The sequence below is a fragment of the Plectropomus leopardus genome, chromosome 12 (assembly GCF_008729295.1).
Source record: "Plectropomus leopardus isolate mb chromosome 12, YSFRI_Pleo_2.0, whole genome shotgun sequence".
Lineage (NCBI taxonomy): Eukaryota > Metazoa > Chordata > Actinopteri > Perciformes > Serranidae > Plectropomus > Plectropomus leopardus.
Window position 1 is genome coordinate 15,382,510 of NC_056474.1, and position 16,961 is coordinate 15,399,470.

General features: G+C 41.0%; 1 protein-coding gene across 3 annotated transcripts in view; it reads left to right on the top strand.

Moving 5' to 3' along the window:
- Positions 1–16,961, top strand: part of LOC121950962 (ephrin type-B receptor 1-B) — a 195,700-nt gene that overhangs the window by 133,973 nt on the left and 44,766 nt on the right. For all 3 annotated transcript variants that reach the window (XM_042497107.1, XM_042497106.1, XM_042497108.1), the window contains exon 6: positions 8,007–8,131. In XM_042497107.1, the coding sequence (XP_042353041.1) occupies positions 8,007–8,131 (125 nt within the window). The remainder of the gene's footprint in view (positions 1–8,006; positions 8,132–16,961) is intronic.

Below are 16,961 nucleotides of genomic sequence, written 5' to 3' on the forward strand. Positions count from 1 at the left end.
GTATAATGTCTCTGTAGGGAGTTTTCTAAATTCTGAACAAATAACCTCAGCAATGTCATCATGGTTAATTTGGCTTGACGACTGTCAATCTTTAACAGAGAGCCTGGGGATGTGGAGTCTGACAGCTGTAAGCATTTACATGGCAGGAAGAGCCCAGCAAAGACACAGTATTGAGTTGCATTATTGGAAATATGCAAGAAGTTTTTGGTGCTTTAAGCCTCCAGCAGACTGAGATTTTTACAATCATATAAATTTAGTGCAAGTTATACTCTGCAACATGGATCTAAATAGACTAGGATACGACATCAAGTTTGATATACTCAGACTATGATGACATCACCTACTGAATCACGGGCCACCACCTATGTCTGTTGAGGTCAATACACAAGAACAAAACGTAATCAGCATGTGTCATGCATATACGCCAACTGTAGTGGTAAGAGCAAAATGTTTAAAAAAAAAAAAAATTCGAGCCCCTGCTATAGTTGCATTTAGTGTGTCGAAAAAAGTTTGAAGAAGAGGAGGAACAGGAGAATGTGGATGCAGTCATGGCTGGGGAAAAGAGGCCAACTTGGCATGCCATTTCATGCTGCATGGCTATTGGTTGGTTAGAAGATGTAGGTTGTAACAGCAGTCACACAGTGCAATGATCATCCCAAATTTCTGACACAGTCAGAATTTTATCCCAGGCTGTCTTTTTGATTGCAAGACCATGATAACAGCTATCCTTGAACCTCTCTCACTGTGTGACGTAGGACTACTGTTTTAGAGCCACGACCAAAAATATCACCACGTTTCTTTTGCTCTAGGACAACCCAAAATTGCACAGTGTATACTGGGCTTTACTTAAACAAGGGACTACAAGTAAGTGTATTTCAGCATTGGAGCTAGTAAATATTTAGAAAATCAAATATCACAATATTTTTGACCAGCTACCTGGCAATGATATTGCGACCATATTGTAGACAGGACTGTTGGTACTTCGACAAAATATTTACACAATGAGATTTTGGAGAAAAAAGGTGTGCATGAAGGCAAATAATTGAACAGCCAAAACATTCAGGTAAGTTCCATAAATTACATCCCCTCACTGCAATGCAGGCTCAAAAACCAGAGAAAGACAACACTTATGATAATTTGATATCCAAAATCTAAAATGATACAATATCGCTATAATATTGACACATTGCAGCAGGTGCAGTTTGTGTTAGTTTGTGGGCTTACTGAAGCCCCTAGAGGCTAAAATTGTAAATGTAGAGTTTTAAATCATTTCCATATATCTTTTTTTAATAACACTGAACTAATCATTTATTGACGTACCTTGCAGGGATACAAGGATTTTGACATTTAGACATTTAAACTGGCTCTAAGTCTCCTAACTTTATGGGAGTGCAATACTAAATGACTGGAGACCTTTTTTAATGAATGTAGAACAGCATATTTGATATGCTGATGCTTCACCCAGCGGTGAAGTGCTCAAGATCGATCTACTTGGTCAATTTGTGAAGGTCTCTGTCTCGTCTCGAACTCGACTGTATTTCTACTTGGTCTAAGACAAAGACTTATTTTAGACTTTATTTCAAGACTACAACCGTGGGGATATCGCTGAATTGCCTGTGCAAAAAGGGGGGTTGAAAAAAATGTTTAAGTTGTTTTCAGCTGCTTAGTGTTTGTATCGGTTTGCTCATAGAAAACAAAGGAAAATTCCTGTACACAAAATTCACCGCTATAAAGCGGTTTGATTATTTTATCAAGGCATTTCTCATGGTACACATATAAACACACACATATATGCAGTATGCTGATAGGAGAGGTCACTGAAGAGTAATCTTTATTTGTTCTGGTGGGTGTTTTTATAGATATGTGGATCTTTTTGATCAATTTGAGGAGGGCCTACGGTTTGCATGTTCCACCGTTTATCGTAAGTGTGTCATGCAGTGTGGGACTTGCACTGGTCTTTTTCTTCACTTGGTCTTAACCCCTCAAAGTCGTGGTCTTTTGTTAGTCCCAATACAATCTAGTGCTGGTCATGACTTGGTCTCACTTTAGGTGGTCTTGACTACAACACTGCCCTCACCGTACCATATAAATTATAGTTACTGCATAGTGAAGTAACAATAATGGAACCAGAGGCTCGGGTCTGTGCCAGACATGTAGAAATGATGCTCCAACTCATCTGTATTCCAAAGTAGATTAATCGTACAAAGGTAAAGAAGCTTTTCATTCTTTCATCAGTTTCTTTCAAACCCTCTCTCACCTTTTCTCTCTCCCTCTCTGTCTCTCCATTCCTTTTCTCTCACTTTCTCTCTGTCTCAGCCAGACACTGGGAGGCTTTGACTTTGATTAATGGTGAGCCAAGCTCTGCATTAAAAGCCAGGGGCAGCAAGTGGGGCCAGATAAAAGTGGAGCACAGGAGCAAGGGATGGGAGGGATGGAGGGAGCAGAGAGGAGTGCAGGACACAGTCACCAATCACTGTCAGCATCATCGTCCCAGGGTGACAGTGGGGGATGCAGTTGGAGGGGACAGCGGTGCTTCATTGGGCTGAACCTCACCCTCAAACAGGCACAACACATTGTCTCTGACAGGCTCTTCACACATAGGCTACCAGGGCACACAGACACACATGCATGTGCACACACTCTCTTCTGCTTTTCTTCTTGGAAACATGTCCAGTGTCTGTCCAGTGGGACACACCAGTGAGAAAAGCATTTTCTTTGGGGAGTGTAGTGAGAATAATTGTTGGAAAGATATTCAGAACTCACACTTTCATGCCTAAAAATCTGGCTTAGTTTGCACGCACACAGATATATTTGAAAGCGTGGTGTCCTTTTTGTATGTTTTGGCCTTTTGTCAAATTACATTTTAGGTGGCTGAAAACAGACTCCTTCCAGACTGAAGAATTCAGGAACTGTTATCAGTGTGGATGTGTAGAAAGGGAAAATGGGTTTTTTGTTTTGTGACGTCAGATTGTGTGCAGTCTCCTTTGAGAAGCATGTTAAATGAGGCAACACAAATTGCTGCAGAATAGGAGGTGACAATGCGAAAAACCGTAGTTCTGAGGGTACCTTTCAGCATGCACCTTTTCTCAGACTTCTAACCTGCCAACATGTTTTTCTTTATGTGGCTTAAGGGTTTTAATCGCCACCTGCCATTTTGTTAAAATTAATTTTGCGTTCATATTAGGGTTGCTTTTACCTCAACAGATCAGTAGTTATTGACATATCATTCCCATGGTTTTCATTTTCAGTCAACACAGAAACTTAGGTAGAACTCACAAGAAGAAGTTAACTTGTTAATACTGCATTAAACTTAAACAAAACAAAGCTGATGTTTGAAAAAAAAAAACAACCCTCCATTAGATCTAGAAGTTGCTCTGTCGCAGGAAGGTGATGTTTCATTCCTAATCGCAGCCCCCAAATCTGACTTTCTCCAAATGGGGTTAAAAGCCACCAGCACCTATTTGAATCACTGAGAAACTCTGAGATGTTGGTGGTGAGGTCTCAACCCAGGCTATAAATACACTTGCACACATTTAGACACCAGACGCTTAGCACTTGAAAACATGCATAAAAAATTATCCATGGTAGAAATGGATGTTTTTCTGTCCGTGCGCCTGACTGCACGAATTGAGTTGGGACCCTGACTCGGGGCTGGGGCCGTGGAAATACCTCTCCTCCTCAGCCCCTTTTTCCACTGCAGGAATTTCAGTGTGGAGTGCCCCTCCCCTGGGTCTGTCAGGAACAGTGTGTGCCTGTGGCCGGTAATTGATAATGCGGCCCAGGCAGCCCTAGCCCTGGTCAGTGGAGCGTGAACCAGCCTGAGAGGCAGAGAGGCTGAAGTGCACCGAGGTGAAGCTTAGCCCTCACACTCTCTGTCTAGGGTATGAGAGAGGGAGGGAGAGAGGGAGGTGAGAGCTAAGGGAGGCAGACATAACAGAATCCATTCGCAGTGCCAGGATAAACAGAGCTCGTTCATTTGTTTGCAGTTACATTTAAGGTAATTATCTGACACTCAAATCAAGAAATACGCTAATCAAAACTGTATAATAACGTTCTTCCTACAAAGCATAATCATAATAAGCAACCGGTCATCGGTTTTTCTCCTTATAGAACTCCTGTGACCCTATAGTGGTTATGCAAGGGTGAAGTATGAAAAAAAGGAGAAGGCGTAGAATAACCATTAAGGAGTCTGATTAAAAAAGGGAACATTTAGTTAAAAGAGGGTGCCATTTGCTGCTTTTTGAATAGGGGAGTTATTCAGAAAGATGGTGAGTGGATACCAGGTGGAGCGATGACTAGGTCTCAGCAGCGAGCAGGCCGTGAGCCAAGAGGCTGATAGGCACAAAATGTAGAGCATGGGCTTGTGTGGGGCTGTATTTATGCCTGCAGACATGGGGGTGGAGATTCCTTTCCAGCGCTGTATACAAACAGCAAGGCTTTGAACTTAATGTGAGCAGCCGCAGAATCGGTTTTTAATCAAACTTACTTGTGTGTTCACAAATTGGTTTGATGAGTAAGTCTGGTTGGATTCATCTTTGAACTTTAAAAACTGAATTATAGTTCATCTTAGCACCTTGGAGGAGTTTGTGATCACACAGTAGATTCTGGGGCATATTCACATGGCATTAAAGAGATTGATTTGTGCATAAAAGCTAAGCAATTTGTATTTTTAATAAATGTTCTGTGACAGTTATATAAACAAATTGCTTTCTCTATCTAGAGTGATTTATTCATACTTAGGATTCTACTTAAAGCCCCTGAAAACAGCATGCTACAATCAAATTTACATCAGGAAAAGCATCCTAGTTCAACACGCAAAAACTTTAATTCAGATGTCGCTTCGCCCTGATTGGTGCATCAAAGTATGAGAATTTAAGCATCACTGCAAACTCTGAGATGTTAAATGACCATTGTTAGAACATCCAATCACATCATAAGACGTCCCCTTATGGTCATCAAATTGTTCCAAAATGAAAGTTGGCATGTGCTTTTTTCAGAGCAATATTATATTGCAGTATTATTATAATATTATTTCCTGGCTTGTAAGGGAGGGTCTGACTGGACCATTATTCGATATGGAAACAATGTCACCATCTGGTTGTCTGCCTCATAATGGCGTTGTATTGTGGGCGTCCGATCAGGACCATTTTTTGCCAGGTACACATCTTCACAGTCCAACCAGTGTTTTCTGGGATGCCTTTACCGAGCCCCACCCACTTTAAACCAGTAAGATGATCTCCACTCTGAAGTGCAATAACAAAAACTTCGGATTTGGAAGAAAATAGTGTGTTCATGTAGTAGGACAACATCATTTATCGTAAGAAGATGATGAAAAAAAATCTTTAAACCCACTGAAAAATGCTTTGCCACATAAAAAATGGTACATTTTTTAAATCTCCAGCAGCAAAAGAGGTTTGTTTAGAAAACAAACAAAACCTTTATCTTGATTAACAGGGATCCAAATGATCCCTGGGAAGTGTGTAATGATTCGAACTGTGCAGATTTTAGAAATTCACTCGCCTGCTACCGGCCAAGACAGCGCTGTCTGTGACATTTAGGAACTTGTCAGTTTGCCTGAGATTACACATATTATCATAACAAATAGATGCAGAAGAAGTGAATATCAGCACCCAGGAAATGTACTTTTTTTCTCACAGAGGAGAAAGTCTGGGGTATTGAACTACCTTCGCTACTGTCAGCAGTGATAAGATATCTGCAGATTTGTTAAATGTCAACAGTGAGGAAATCTGCCAAGGTATCACAGCAAAAAGGCACGGGGATGGACTCTGCAATGGCATATGACACCTGTTATGATGGTGTATTAGGCTCAATTCTAGTTCACTTTATGTTATTTCACACCTGTAGTTCATGTAGATAACAGATAAAAAGAAAAATACTTTCAGCTGATTGGATGCTGCACTGGTTCAGATGCTGGTGTTGTTAGACCTGAGTAATAAAACATAGTTTTTCAACAGGGTGTGGTGATCATGTACAATCTTTGTGACTTAAGCTTTTATAATGCCCACAGTACAGACAGGCAGTTGTACTTTGACTTCTGCCCAACTGAAATTCAAAAGATGTGAAACCACACACAGAAATAAACACAGGTGCAAGCACATGCATTCTCTCTTTCTCTTTCTCTTTCTCTTTCTCTTTCTCTTTCTCTTTCTCTTTCTCTTTCTCTCACTCTCCCTCTAACACACACACACACACACACATATACAGAGTTTTAGTGGGGACGATGTCTTCGTCATGTCGGATAATTCAATCTCTGAGCAGCATGTGAATAGCGACGAGGAACAGGGATGATGGAGGGATGACAGTGCAGGGGACAAAAATGATGGAATGAGCAGGAAATTGCCAAGTGTCTGGGTTAATTGACAGCGCATGTGTGTGCATTCAGGTGTACTGGGGCTGAAGGAGGGAATAGACCATACAGCTGGGCCAAAACGATTACAATATGAGGCTCAATTTGATTCCAAAGGGCTTTGTTTACTGAATAAGTTATGGGTGATACACAGATGTTTTTCTCTTCTTTTTTTAAGTTTATTTTTTTACATGTTTTGTATTGGTTTGAGAATGTATAGTTTTATATTGTGAAGATAGACACGTAGTCCTTGTTTTGTTGATGTAATGCAACTTAACCAATTTCACGCCTCACCATGACATCCGTTTCACTGAAATTAGCTATTGCTGCCTACTCTAAGACCACACTTTTTAACACAATCAATTTACTGTCATTTTTGTCAAGTTTGCCATCGACAGGCAAAATAGCTAAACCTCTTCTGTTTCATCTGCACATGTCATTTTAATGTACAATCCTGGGCTAATTAATAGTACCTTCCAAGTGGTATTCTGATGAATGTATTTTTGTTGCACTGTGCATTACAATATATTGTAAATTTAGATGCATATTGATGTCTCTACTGCATTTATTTGTGCAGAATCATGGTATAACACAAAAGCCTAGTTAAGCTATTTACATGACTGCATGAATTACTTCAAAAAATGCATTTTACAGTACATTAGGCACTTACATTTCCAAACAAACTGGAACTAACTTGTTTCCCTTTCTTAATCAAAATTAAAAAAAACAATGTCAGTCAGTATTAAACAGCAGTACATCCTATTATTAAGCACAACCATACGCAGACCTTTGTTTCAAATTTAAAATGCAGCCCAACTTTCACTTTTGAGGATTTTAATAGTTTTGGAACTTAATTACTGCCTCCGATGCTTCCTGTGGATGCCACATTTAGTGCTCATACATTCCGCCCAAGTGGCCAACAGTGAACTAAATCCAACACGATTGGTAGCTGGACTCTCGCCAGACTTGTGATGACTGACAATTCTGGCGCAAAGGTAGCCGGAGTCCTGCTAACTGGAGCTGACACTCAGCCCAAATCCACACCCTCAAATCTTTGCCAGATCTGGCAGCCTTATTTTGGCCAAAGCCGGCACATATTTGGTCCTGCCGTGCCAGAATATGGCTGAGTGAAGCTCTAATCGGCCTGACTCAGCTGGCTACCTGGGTCCTGATGAGAGTGGCAGTTGTTTAAACTTGGATTCTGTGCCAAGTACTGATAACTGATAATGCTCTGTTCTAGCTACACACATTGGATGACATGCCTTGTACACTATGGTAAAAAAGTGCACAATCCTTCCTGGAATTATTAGTGTGGATAATATTCCAACTAAAAGTAGCTGTCCTAAAATATGTCTGAATATGAGGCAGATAATGAAATGGTTGCACCACAGCTGGCTGTTTTGAATCTAGAGTAGTGAATCAATATGGCTGCAAAAGGCCACAGTTCCACATGTTTATATTTTAGGTTAACATTAACAGACTGGCGCTTTCACCTACTGGCTTAAGGAATATAGCCAAGCCTTACTTCATCTGGAAATAAATGCATTCTCATATCATTCAAGTAGTTTGGATTGAAATGTACAATCAATGTAATTCTATAAATTTACTGATTTTATGTTACTCTTTCTGTGCACCACAGCTCCCTCCATAGTTCCCATCATGCACCAGATCAGCTCCACCATGAACAGCTTCACACTGTCATGGCCACAGCCAGAGCAGCCCAATGGAATCATCCTGGACTATGAGCTGCGCTACTATGAGAAGGTAAGATAAGACAACTGATACCAGTGTTTGTTTTGTTTTTGTTGTAATTTATTCCTGTGAAGAAATCTTCATCATGAAAACAATTGTTTCATTGAACTTTCTATAAATGAGTGCAAATTCAGCCATACGAATTCATCAAATATACAACCTTTTTCCACATAAACTACATAAAAAAACAGCTCCAAATCCTTTTTTACCATAATTTAAATATCAGAATTTCCTATCTTACATCAATTTTTGTATTTGTATTACATCAATATTGTATATATGTGAAAATATCACCACATTTCTCAATCAAATAACTGTATTTGATCAAGTTTCTCACCAAAAACAAAATTTTACAAGATTAAGTTTAACACATCTTCATAACATTATAGCTTAACTTTGCCCAATGCGGATTTTTCCTGAATAGAGCATGTACGCATCATAATGTAAAGCATGGTGTGTTCCATTTGCACTGGAAAGTCAGAATTTCCAGGTTCCCAGGCAAACATTTAAACAGAAACACCCCCTATAGTTGGATTTATAACGGATAAAGTCAAAGAAACCTCACTAACCTGCTGCTCTGTGTATCAAGTAGTGAAGCATTTGTGTCTTATTTGTGTCTCATTAAAAGAGTCATACACATAGTCCTATATAACTTCTATCTGTGGACATGTTGCTACAGTGTTTTTGTTTGCAAAATATAATGCAATGCCTTCTTATTAACTGGTATTACTAACAGCATCTTGCTTTACCGACTTGTGCTAGAAAGTGATCAACTCCGGTGTGACGTCATTCCCAGCTCCGACCTCCTACTTCAGTTGTAAATGAAATGCAGTATTATTGTAGCCTTCGTCAGCTGTAAATTTCGGCCACCTGGCTGCTAACCGTTGATCTTAACTAGATCTCATGCCAACGTCAGCACAGATTTGTTGTTCACAATTTACCATTAGAAGGGAAATAGCAGAGTGTTTTCTTTGTCATGTGGATAGTTTAACTGCATCCCTTCGTGTTCATCTCTTCTCATCGGGATGCTGTTTGTCTCGAGCCCTGCTTTGTAGCTCCTGTATAGTCGATTTGACATAACATATAAGCATTGGCCATTGCTATGGGTGAATTTCAGAGTATTTGTCGATAGGTCTTTGATGGCAGTAAACAAGGCAAATATCAGGCAAAACTGATGTAACTTAGTGTATCCCTTAAGTGTATGCTTGTCTGTGTGAAGTGCCAGCGCTATCTCAGATAGTAGGTGTTGTTTCTTACTCTACACATGCATAACAAACTGCATGTAAAGTCCCTCCAAAAATCTGAGCTGTCCCAGATATCAGTCAGCAGAGTCCCCTGGGTTGATAATATGTTCTTTCACTGTGTTCACTCCATCTCTCCCACTGTTCTTTGGTTTCTGCTGCTGATGAAGTGAATAGGTTGACCTCTGCTCCAGGCCCACTCTGCACAGTGCAGCAACCTGTCCCGCTGTGAAAATGCATTGCGTCTGGGGGGAGTCACATCGACCCGTCTGCTCACACACAATACGTCTGCTTTATTAAGTCGCCAGCCCTACCCCACAGCGCCTATGCTGCTACCAGTATTGACCTGTAGGCTTTTCCCAAGGCCCTTGGACATAATGATACCCAGAGATCGGAGACTCTAGCTTTTTGTTTGGGCCCTTGTTTGTCCTCCTAAAGCTGATCGATAGTTATAGCAAGGTTGGTCATGCAAGATTTTTCCCCAAGTCTTTGTCATCTTAAGCTGAGACTTTTGCGAGACTTGGTGCACCTTTACCCATGTTCTGCTTTCCACATAAAAAGACAAAAATCAATAGAGTTTTATAAATGTTTTTTCTTTTTCTGTTGAGTTATTTATTTCAGACAAACTCATTTTGGCTAAGGTTGGTGGATCAATATTCACAGCTCCACCTTAGAATAGTGTTTGTCACATTAAGCATTTTCTATCGGAGAGAACAACAATCATGTTTTTAAATTATGTTTGCAGTTGGAAACTCAGTTATCCAATAATAGCTGCATTGCTCGCTGTTTCCCCCTCTGGCATTGCACAGGTCATGAAATTGAATCCGATTGCCATAGCCCTGAGAAACCTTATCTGCCAGACAGCTTAGTGTCGTGTAAATAACACTAATACAGCCTCCCATTAGCTCATGAATATCAATGAAACCTAATCCTATTGATGTTTATGTAGCATGTCTTCACACAAATAGATGAGCACGGTGCAATCACAAATTAGTGAATTAACGAGGACAAGATTGCTAATTGCACTGGGATGATACAGGTGACGGAGAGGTTTTGCTCTACGCTGTCTCCCTCTGTCTTATTGTACGCTCATATCCCCCCGTATCAAGAAACTGCACCAACATGTGAGTGTGCGTAAGACACAGAGGGTGAGTCAGAGTGATTGCTTTGTGGGCACACTCAGCTGTGAAGATGAGATTGCCACACTGGTGGGCCTCCCTTGACACTCTGTATTTTGGATCTGACGAGGCTTTTTATAGGCTCTAAACAGACTTTCCCTCAGCCAGCCACTGCTGTCCAAAGTGTCACTGCTGATGTGTTTTGGTGCCTGATTAAGCACCAACCCTCAGAAGAAAAAAAAACAGATGGTGGCAAATTAAATGCCATGTGTGTAATTTCCATACCAGTTAAGATTTATTATACACAGGCATGATGAAAAATCGGCATAAATTCTCAGTGACACACACTTTGGCTTGGGTTACTTACATGCATGTTTAGCCTTCTTGTTGCATATGAAGCAGGGAATTAAACTGCATTCCAGCGAGGTCAGTCCTGCCAGCTCTCCACTGATTCTCTGAATGCTTGAGAGGTCCAGAAAATCTGGAAGTTTCACGCAGCCGTAAAGTGATGATATGGCCTTTTAGTCATAAAAGGCAATTATGGAGGGATGTTTCTCACCATGTCTATCACACGTTCCCAGCTTTACCCAGCGCTATGGGTAACTTATAGGCTGCATAATACAGTCATAAAATTGACTTTTTATATAAAAATGGCCTTGCTATGTTCATGTTCTTTTTTATGCATCTCACCAATGCCTGTATTAATCTTAGAGTAGTCACACTGTTATGGTTCTGGAGTTGATTGTCTCAGTGTGCCTGGCACAGTCAGCTAGTCCTTAGCACAGCAGAGAGCTGTCTCTCTGTACACTTCATCTCACAGAAGGTCCCCCATTCCCATTTACAAAAGCAACTCCTCCAGCAGCATGGCATTGTCACACTCTGTGTTGAGTAATATCTCAGGGTAATCATAAAAGAATATTCCACTTTTTTTTCTTTTTCTTTTTTTTTTTGGCATCCATGTCTACAAAAGCTGTGGCCAAATAAATTATATTTTCAGGTTTTACATCCATCTCCAAAACGTGATATCTCAAAAATGCCTTAAGGGAATTTCTTTAAATTTTCTTTAAATTTGGCACAATCATCCACTAACTGAAAGATTTACTAATTAGATGGTGGTAGTCAAAAGTCAAGGTCACATCCTGTTCAGGTGAACGCAATATCCCATAAGTGCTTTGAGGGAATTTCCTTACATTTGGCACAAACGTCCAATCAGACTCAACAATAAGCAGATTAGAATTTGGTGATCAAAAGTCAAAGCCACCATTTACGTTTTGAAATTTGTTATTTCTTTGCAGCATCATCTATATTTGAAGTATTGTCATGTTTACATACTGTATGAGTCTAGACAGACGTGATATAAACTGCAACTCGACTGGTTGATGAAGGAATACAACCGTAAGGTGGTTATTCTGGTCATTTCAGTAACTTTATGTTTTCCTCCGTATTATTTTTGTGGTACATCTGTCTTGATTTGACAGTTCATAGAAGACAGTAAGTAATACAATTTAGAGTTGTCATGGGACAAAGGTCCACAGATAGTTTGGAACTTTTGAATGTCCTTTTGGGATGTAAACATGGATGCATCATTAAGAACTGGATGCCATGTTTGAAGATGGTGCCCTATTCACTCGCACATAGGCACATCCATATACATGAGTGGCACAGAAATATTTCACCGATACAGCTTTATTTTTATGATCAGTGTGCATCACAGAACTTGCAGCTACAACTGTGGCTACTATTTTACAGATGCATCTTAGCCGATGCTGTTCTGTGACTTAATTTCATTGTTTTGTTTATCTAGCAGTGATTAAGACCAAAAACAGTCCTTTTTAGGAGGCTGGGGCAGTGTGGGTGTGTTGTTTAAACTACCAGTGAGACAATGAAACAAGATCCAGAAAGTCCAGTTTGAGTAACAGTTTAATGTGTTTAAAGGCTTATGAGGCACCAAAACACAGGCATCAAACAGCCTGTAATACTCACAGACAGGATTTTACATCTTGGGAAAGTTACCACTGTCTTTCGTGTACCAATTGCAAGGTAAACAGAAGAAATATGCTGCAGTGCAGTGGCAGTTTGGGCTGTAGTCACATGAAGGAAACGGTTGAGTGTGCTGAAGTGAGTGCTGAAGGCTGTTCTCTCAACATGCTTCACTCCCTTCTTCAACCCACCTCCTCATTACAGAGTAAGTGGTACTGAGACCCTAAAAATTGGCAAGCAAGATGAAATGAATTAAAGGTTTTCAGAGTAAAAGTAGAATTCCATGCTCCCGGTCTCTCCATTTTTCTTCTTCCCTTTTTTACTCTGGTTGCCTGAAAATTTGGGGAGGGTGGAAATAACTCAGCATAGCGGAGGTCAGGCCTTCCATTAAGGCTGGAGCAGAGCAGCCACTGGCTCTGGTTACTGATGGAGTTGTGTGTGTTGGTGTGTGCATGAGTCTGTGAACTTGTGTCAGTGGCTGTGTGTGAGTGTCAGCACTAGTTCAGGTGTATCCCCTCTGGACGGCAGCAGTGCTGTCATGCAACAATGTGAGAAATTCAAGAGCAAATCCAAGTTTACAGCGTATCATCGGGTTCTGCAGGGTACTGACCGTAGCACCATCTGCAATTTTGGCACTCTGAAATCCCCCTCGTACTTTACATACAATTAGCAATTCCTCAGAAGAGAAGCCAGAAGAAAGTATTTATTATTCTTTTCTTCTCTCCCTGCCAGCCTTCAGAGTCAACCACAACACTTTTGTAGGGACACACAGATGTTGCACAGACAAGTTTAGATTTTTAATGGAACCTCTGAAAAGCAGGACTTGTGCGGCACTCCTCCCTCGGTCCCCCTGCAAGGGTATTCACATTTCCTCCTTCAGACTCCCTTCTTCTCTGCCTCTTTGTTTGTCTCCCACCTCGCTCACTCAGGCCTCCTTGTTAGTCTCCAGGTGAACCAAACGCATACAAAGAGTCATCTCAAAAAGGAGGTGGCTGCAAAGAACAAGAAAAACTAACAGAAAATGCTGGAGCAAATACATTTCCCTTCAAATGATTCTATAGATAATATGATCCTTCCCACTTCTCTCTAACCGTGCTCGCTAGTGTTTAGCCGTTGGCCTTGCAGAATTAGAATGAGAGGAAAATCTTTTATTTTGTTGTCGTTTGGCAATTAAATGTTTTTTGCATTATTTTAGTTTCTTTATTTCCGAAAACGATTAAGAAGCTTAAATGGTCTTTAATATCAGATGTTATCGCCATTGTATTTCCATACAAAATAATTACCATTTTCATTTTAGATTAGAATTCATGAGGTAATCATTTTAGTATCATTTTAGCATTTAGTAATAAAACCCATCTAGTCTCTAAGATTTAAATTGTTAGCCTATCTTTCCCCTCCTTTCTTTCTTTTTTTTTTTACCTCAGGCAATATATTTTAATTTTAACATTAATTGGAGGGAGTTATTTCTTTCATTTCCAATTTACAAACATAATATTAGATTGTTCTCCCTCATACATACCCCTCCTCCCTTTCTTTGTGTGTGTGTGTGTGTGTGTGTGTGTGTGTGTGTGTGTGTGTGTGTTGTGTGTGTGTGTGTGTGTGTGTGTGTGTGTGTGTGTGTGTGCATGCATGTGTGCATGTGTGCATGTGTGTGAGCCTGTGAAGAGGACACATGGTAGACACCATGCCTGTCTTTGAGCCAAGTGGCCATGCTGTCCATTTTGGGTGGTTGGCATTTTTTGAAAAACCGATCCACGCATGCACACACGTACGCGCCCGTGTGCGCAGTCACACACACACACACACACACCATACAGGCCCACAACAGTAATGATTTTTGACTTGAACCCCCCCTCCCCAAAAAAATAAACCTCACAAAATAAGTGGGAGATGGCAGAAAGTGGCAGAAAGGAAATTCAAAGAGAGATCTCCCCTCTGCAGGCAGTGCAATGGTAATTGGTAGGAAATTGACAATTACCAAAAAAATGAATTGAACGTTTAACAAGAAGAAAAAAAATATTGGACTTCCAGCAATCCAGCAATATGATTATAATAGATCCAGTGCTAATGGAGTACATCCCGCAAATGTAGTCGATCCTTTAAAATGGGTCCAATTAAACAGTCCAGCATCGGTTCTCAATGTGGTTCCACGTCCAAGTGGTAGTTTAAGGTGGTTATTGCACATCTTGAGAAAGCAACCAATAAACAATATGTATTAGGAAGACTTCTTGCTAAGTTTGTCTCAGTGATTTTACTGAATGCTGCAGAGCCCAAACTCCCTGCGGCGCTTCCTGTCTGTCACCCCTGGCAATGCTTTTGATTGGCTGCTCTGCCATCTGCCTCCCCACCTGCAGCTCTGTCTTTATTTAGCAAGTTAGGGTGTGGTCCTCATAATCCCCATTTGACTGGCAGCAGGAGAGGACCTCTCGTGGCTGGAAGTCCCTCCTGGCATGGCCTTTTATTGGCTATCCCCTAACCTGCTGGAGTGCCAAATGCCAGCTCATTTTTAAGTGGCAGATGTGGGTGTGAATGTGTGTATGTGTGTGTCACATAATCCCTATTTGACTGGCAGCATGAAAGGGCCATTCCTAACTGGTGCTCCCTCAAGGGATTCTCCCTCCCATTGGAGGTTTGCCATCTGTCTACTCACCTGTCCTCCATTCAAACTCAACAGATGGGGGTGTGGTCCTGAGAAATGCAGGAAGACTGATAGCAGGAGTCGGCAGCTCCTGACCCCAAATGGTCCGTGTGCACTCAACCATGTCTTATACCAGATGAATAGGTGACCATGGCTATGGTCTCTCAGGGGGCTTCATGTCTTCTGCAGCTCTTTCAAAATGCACAAGCTGCCTCTCAAAAGTCAAATTTCAGAAGTATTTGTATGCAGCACATCGGAGAGATGACAGATTGTGTGATCTCCTGGACAAAAGGTCCACAAGATGATTAAACTCTCTAAACCCAGTTACATCCAGCATTCCATTTATAAACATCTCTTTCCTCTCAGAAATAGAACGAAAGCCTGCTGGTGTGATGCTCTCCCATCCCAAGCCCAAACATTTGTCTTCATCAAGCCCAGAGTGTCCAATAAGAGCTAATGTGATTGCACAAATCATTATGTGGGGTTGCTCCGTCTGCTCAATGACGGAGCAACCGAATGATTCAATTACACCAATCAGATTGGATAATGATTTCGATGTGGGTTGCTTCTGCCTAGAGTTTCTTATCGCTTCCTGCCATCATCTTCCTCCTCCCTCCCTCCCTCGCTTCCTACTCGCCTATCTTCCTTTCCCACTCCACACTCAGGTTTGTTATTCATATTTTCTCAGTCACACATGTATTATAAGAGCAGCCCAGCATTAAACAACAGTGTGTTTACCAAGCGTTTTACTGACACCGAGAATTCTGTCCCTTCACTTTCAACTGCCCCCCCCCCCCGCTCTACAGTAAGTCTGCATCTAGCTATCAGCAGCCTGCAGTGGTGGGTGTAGTGTAGGTGCAGTCTTATTTTCTGGCTGTCATATTCACTCTGGGTTATGGGAAGGTGACAGGCCTAAGTAATTACTGATCCACTGTATCAGATACCTCCAGCAAGCCCCAAACTACACTGCAGCCGACTGCCTGACTGGCTCTCTTGAGCCTGGAGAGAAAAAGACAGAGATACAGGATCTGGAGGGCAGGACCCACGGTCATTTGCATAACGGACGGCTACGCACACATGCATGCGAGAAAACCACTTTTGAGATGATATTAACAGATAGTCAGCTACAAAAAGTGAGCATGCGCCGAGATAGAATGTTACACACAGCACCGATTTTTATAGCATTCCCTTTAATGAAAAAATAAAATCTTTTCTGTGGGTGGAACTGGCCTGCCGTTGTCTTTAAAAGGCAACCTACTTCAAATAACAAAACAAGAGGATGTAATGTCAAACTTCTTGCAGTAATTAAACTGCCTCATAAAGCACATCTGAGGAGACAAATATGCAATGCTATTCTATTACTGTTCAGGCGCAGCTATTGCTCTTTGTAATTTGCAAGAAATGATTGTCTTTAATTAACATATTGTACGTGTGTTACCATATGAGTGGGAATTATGGCATGTGTGTGGATGGTGGATGTGTGTGTGTGTGTGTGTGTGTGTGTGTGTGTGTGTGTGTGTGTGTGTATTTGAAGTTCAAATTGACCAAAGCCTTATTAAAAACTGGAAGAAAAATGCATCATCTCTTGCTGTTTAAATGGACCTTTAAGACATAATTTTTAGGAGAGCTTTACTACCCTTAACTCCGTTCTGTCTCCTCTGTTTATCTATTTTTCTCTATCTACTGTTTCCATCCATCCTCTGTCAGTGTTGTTTAAGTTACATTTCCTGTAACTCTGATTTACAACAACTACACAACCTGAACTGATTTTCTCGAAATTTGCTCCACTTTCTAAGTATTATTTCCTGAATATACTACGCTTAATATTTCTTGTTGTTCTCTCACTGCCAAACTCCTGCTACCAC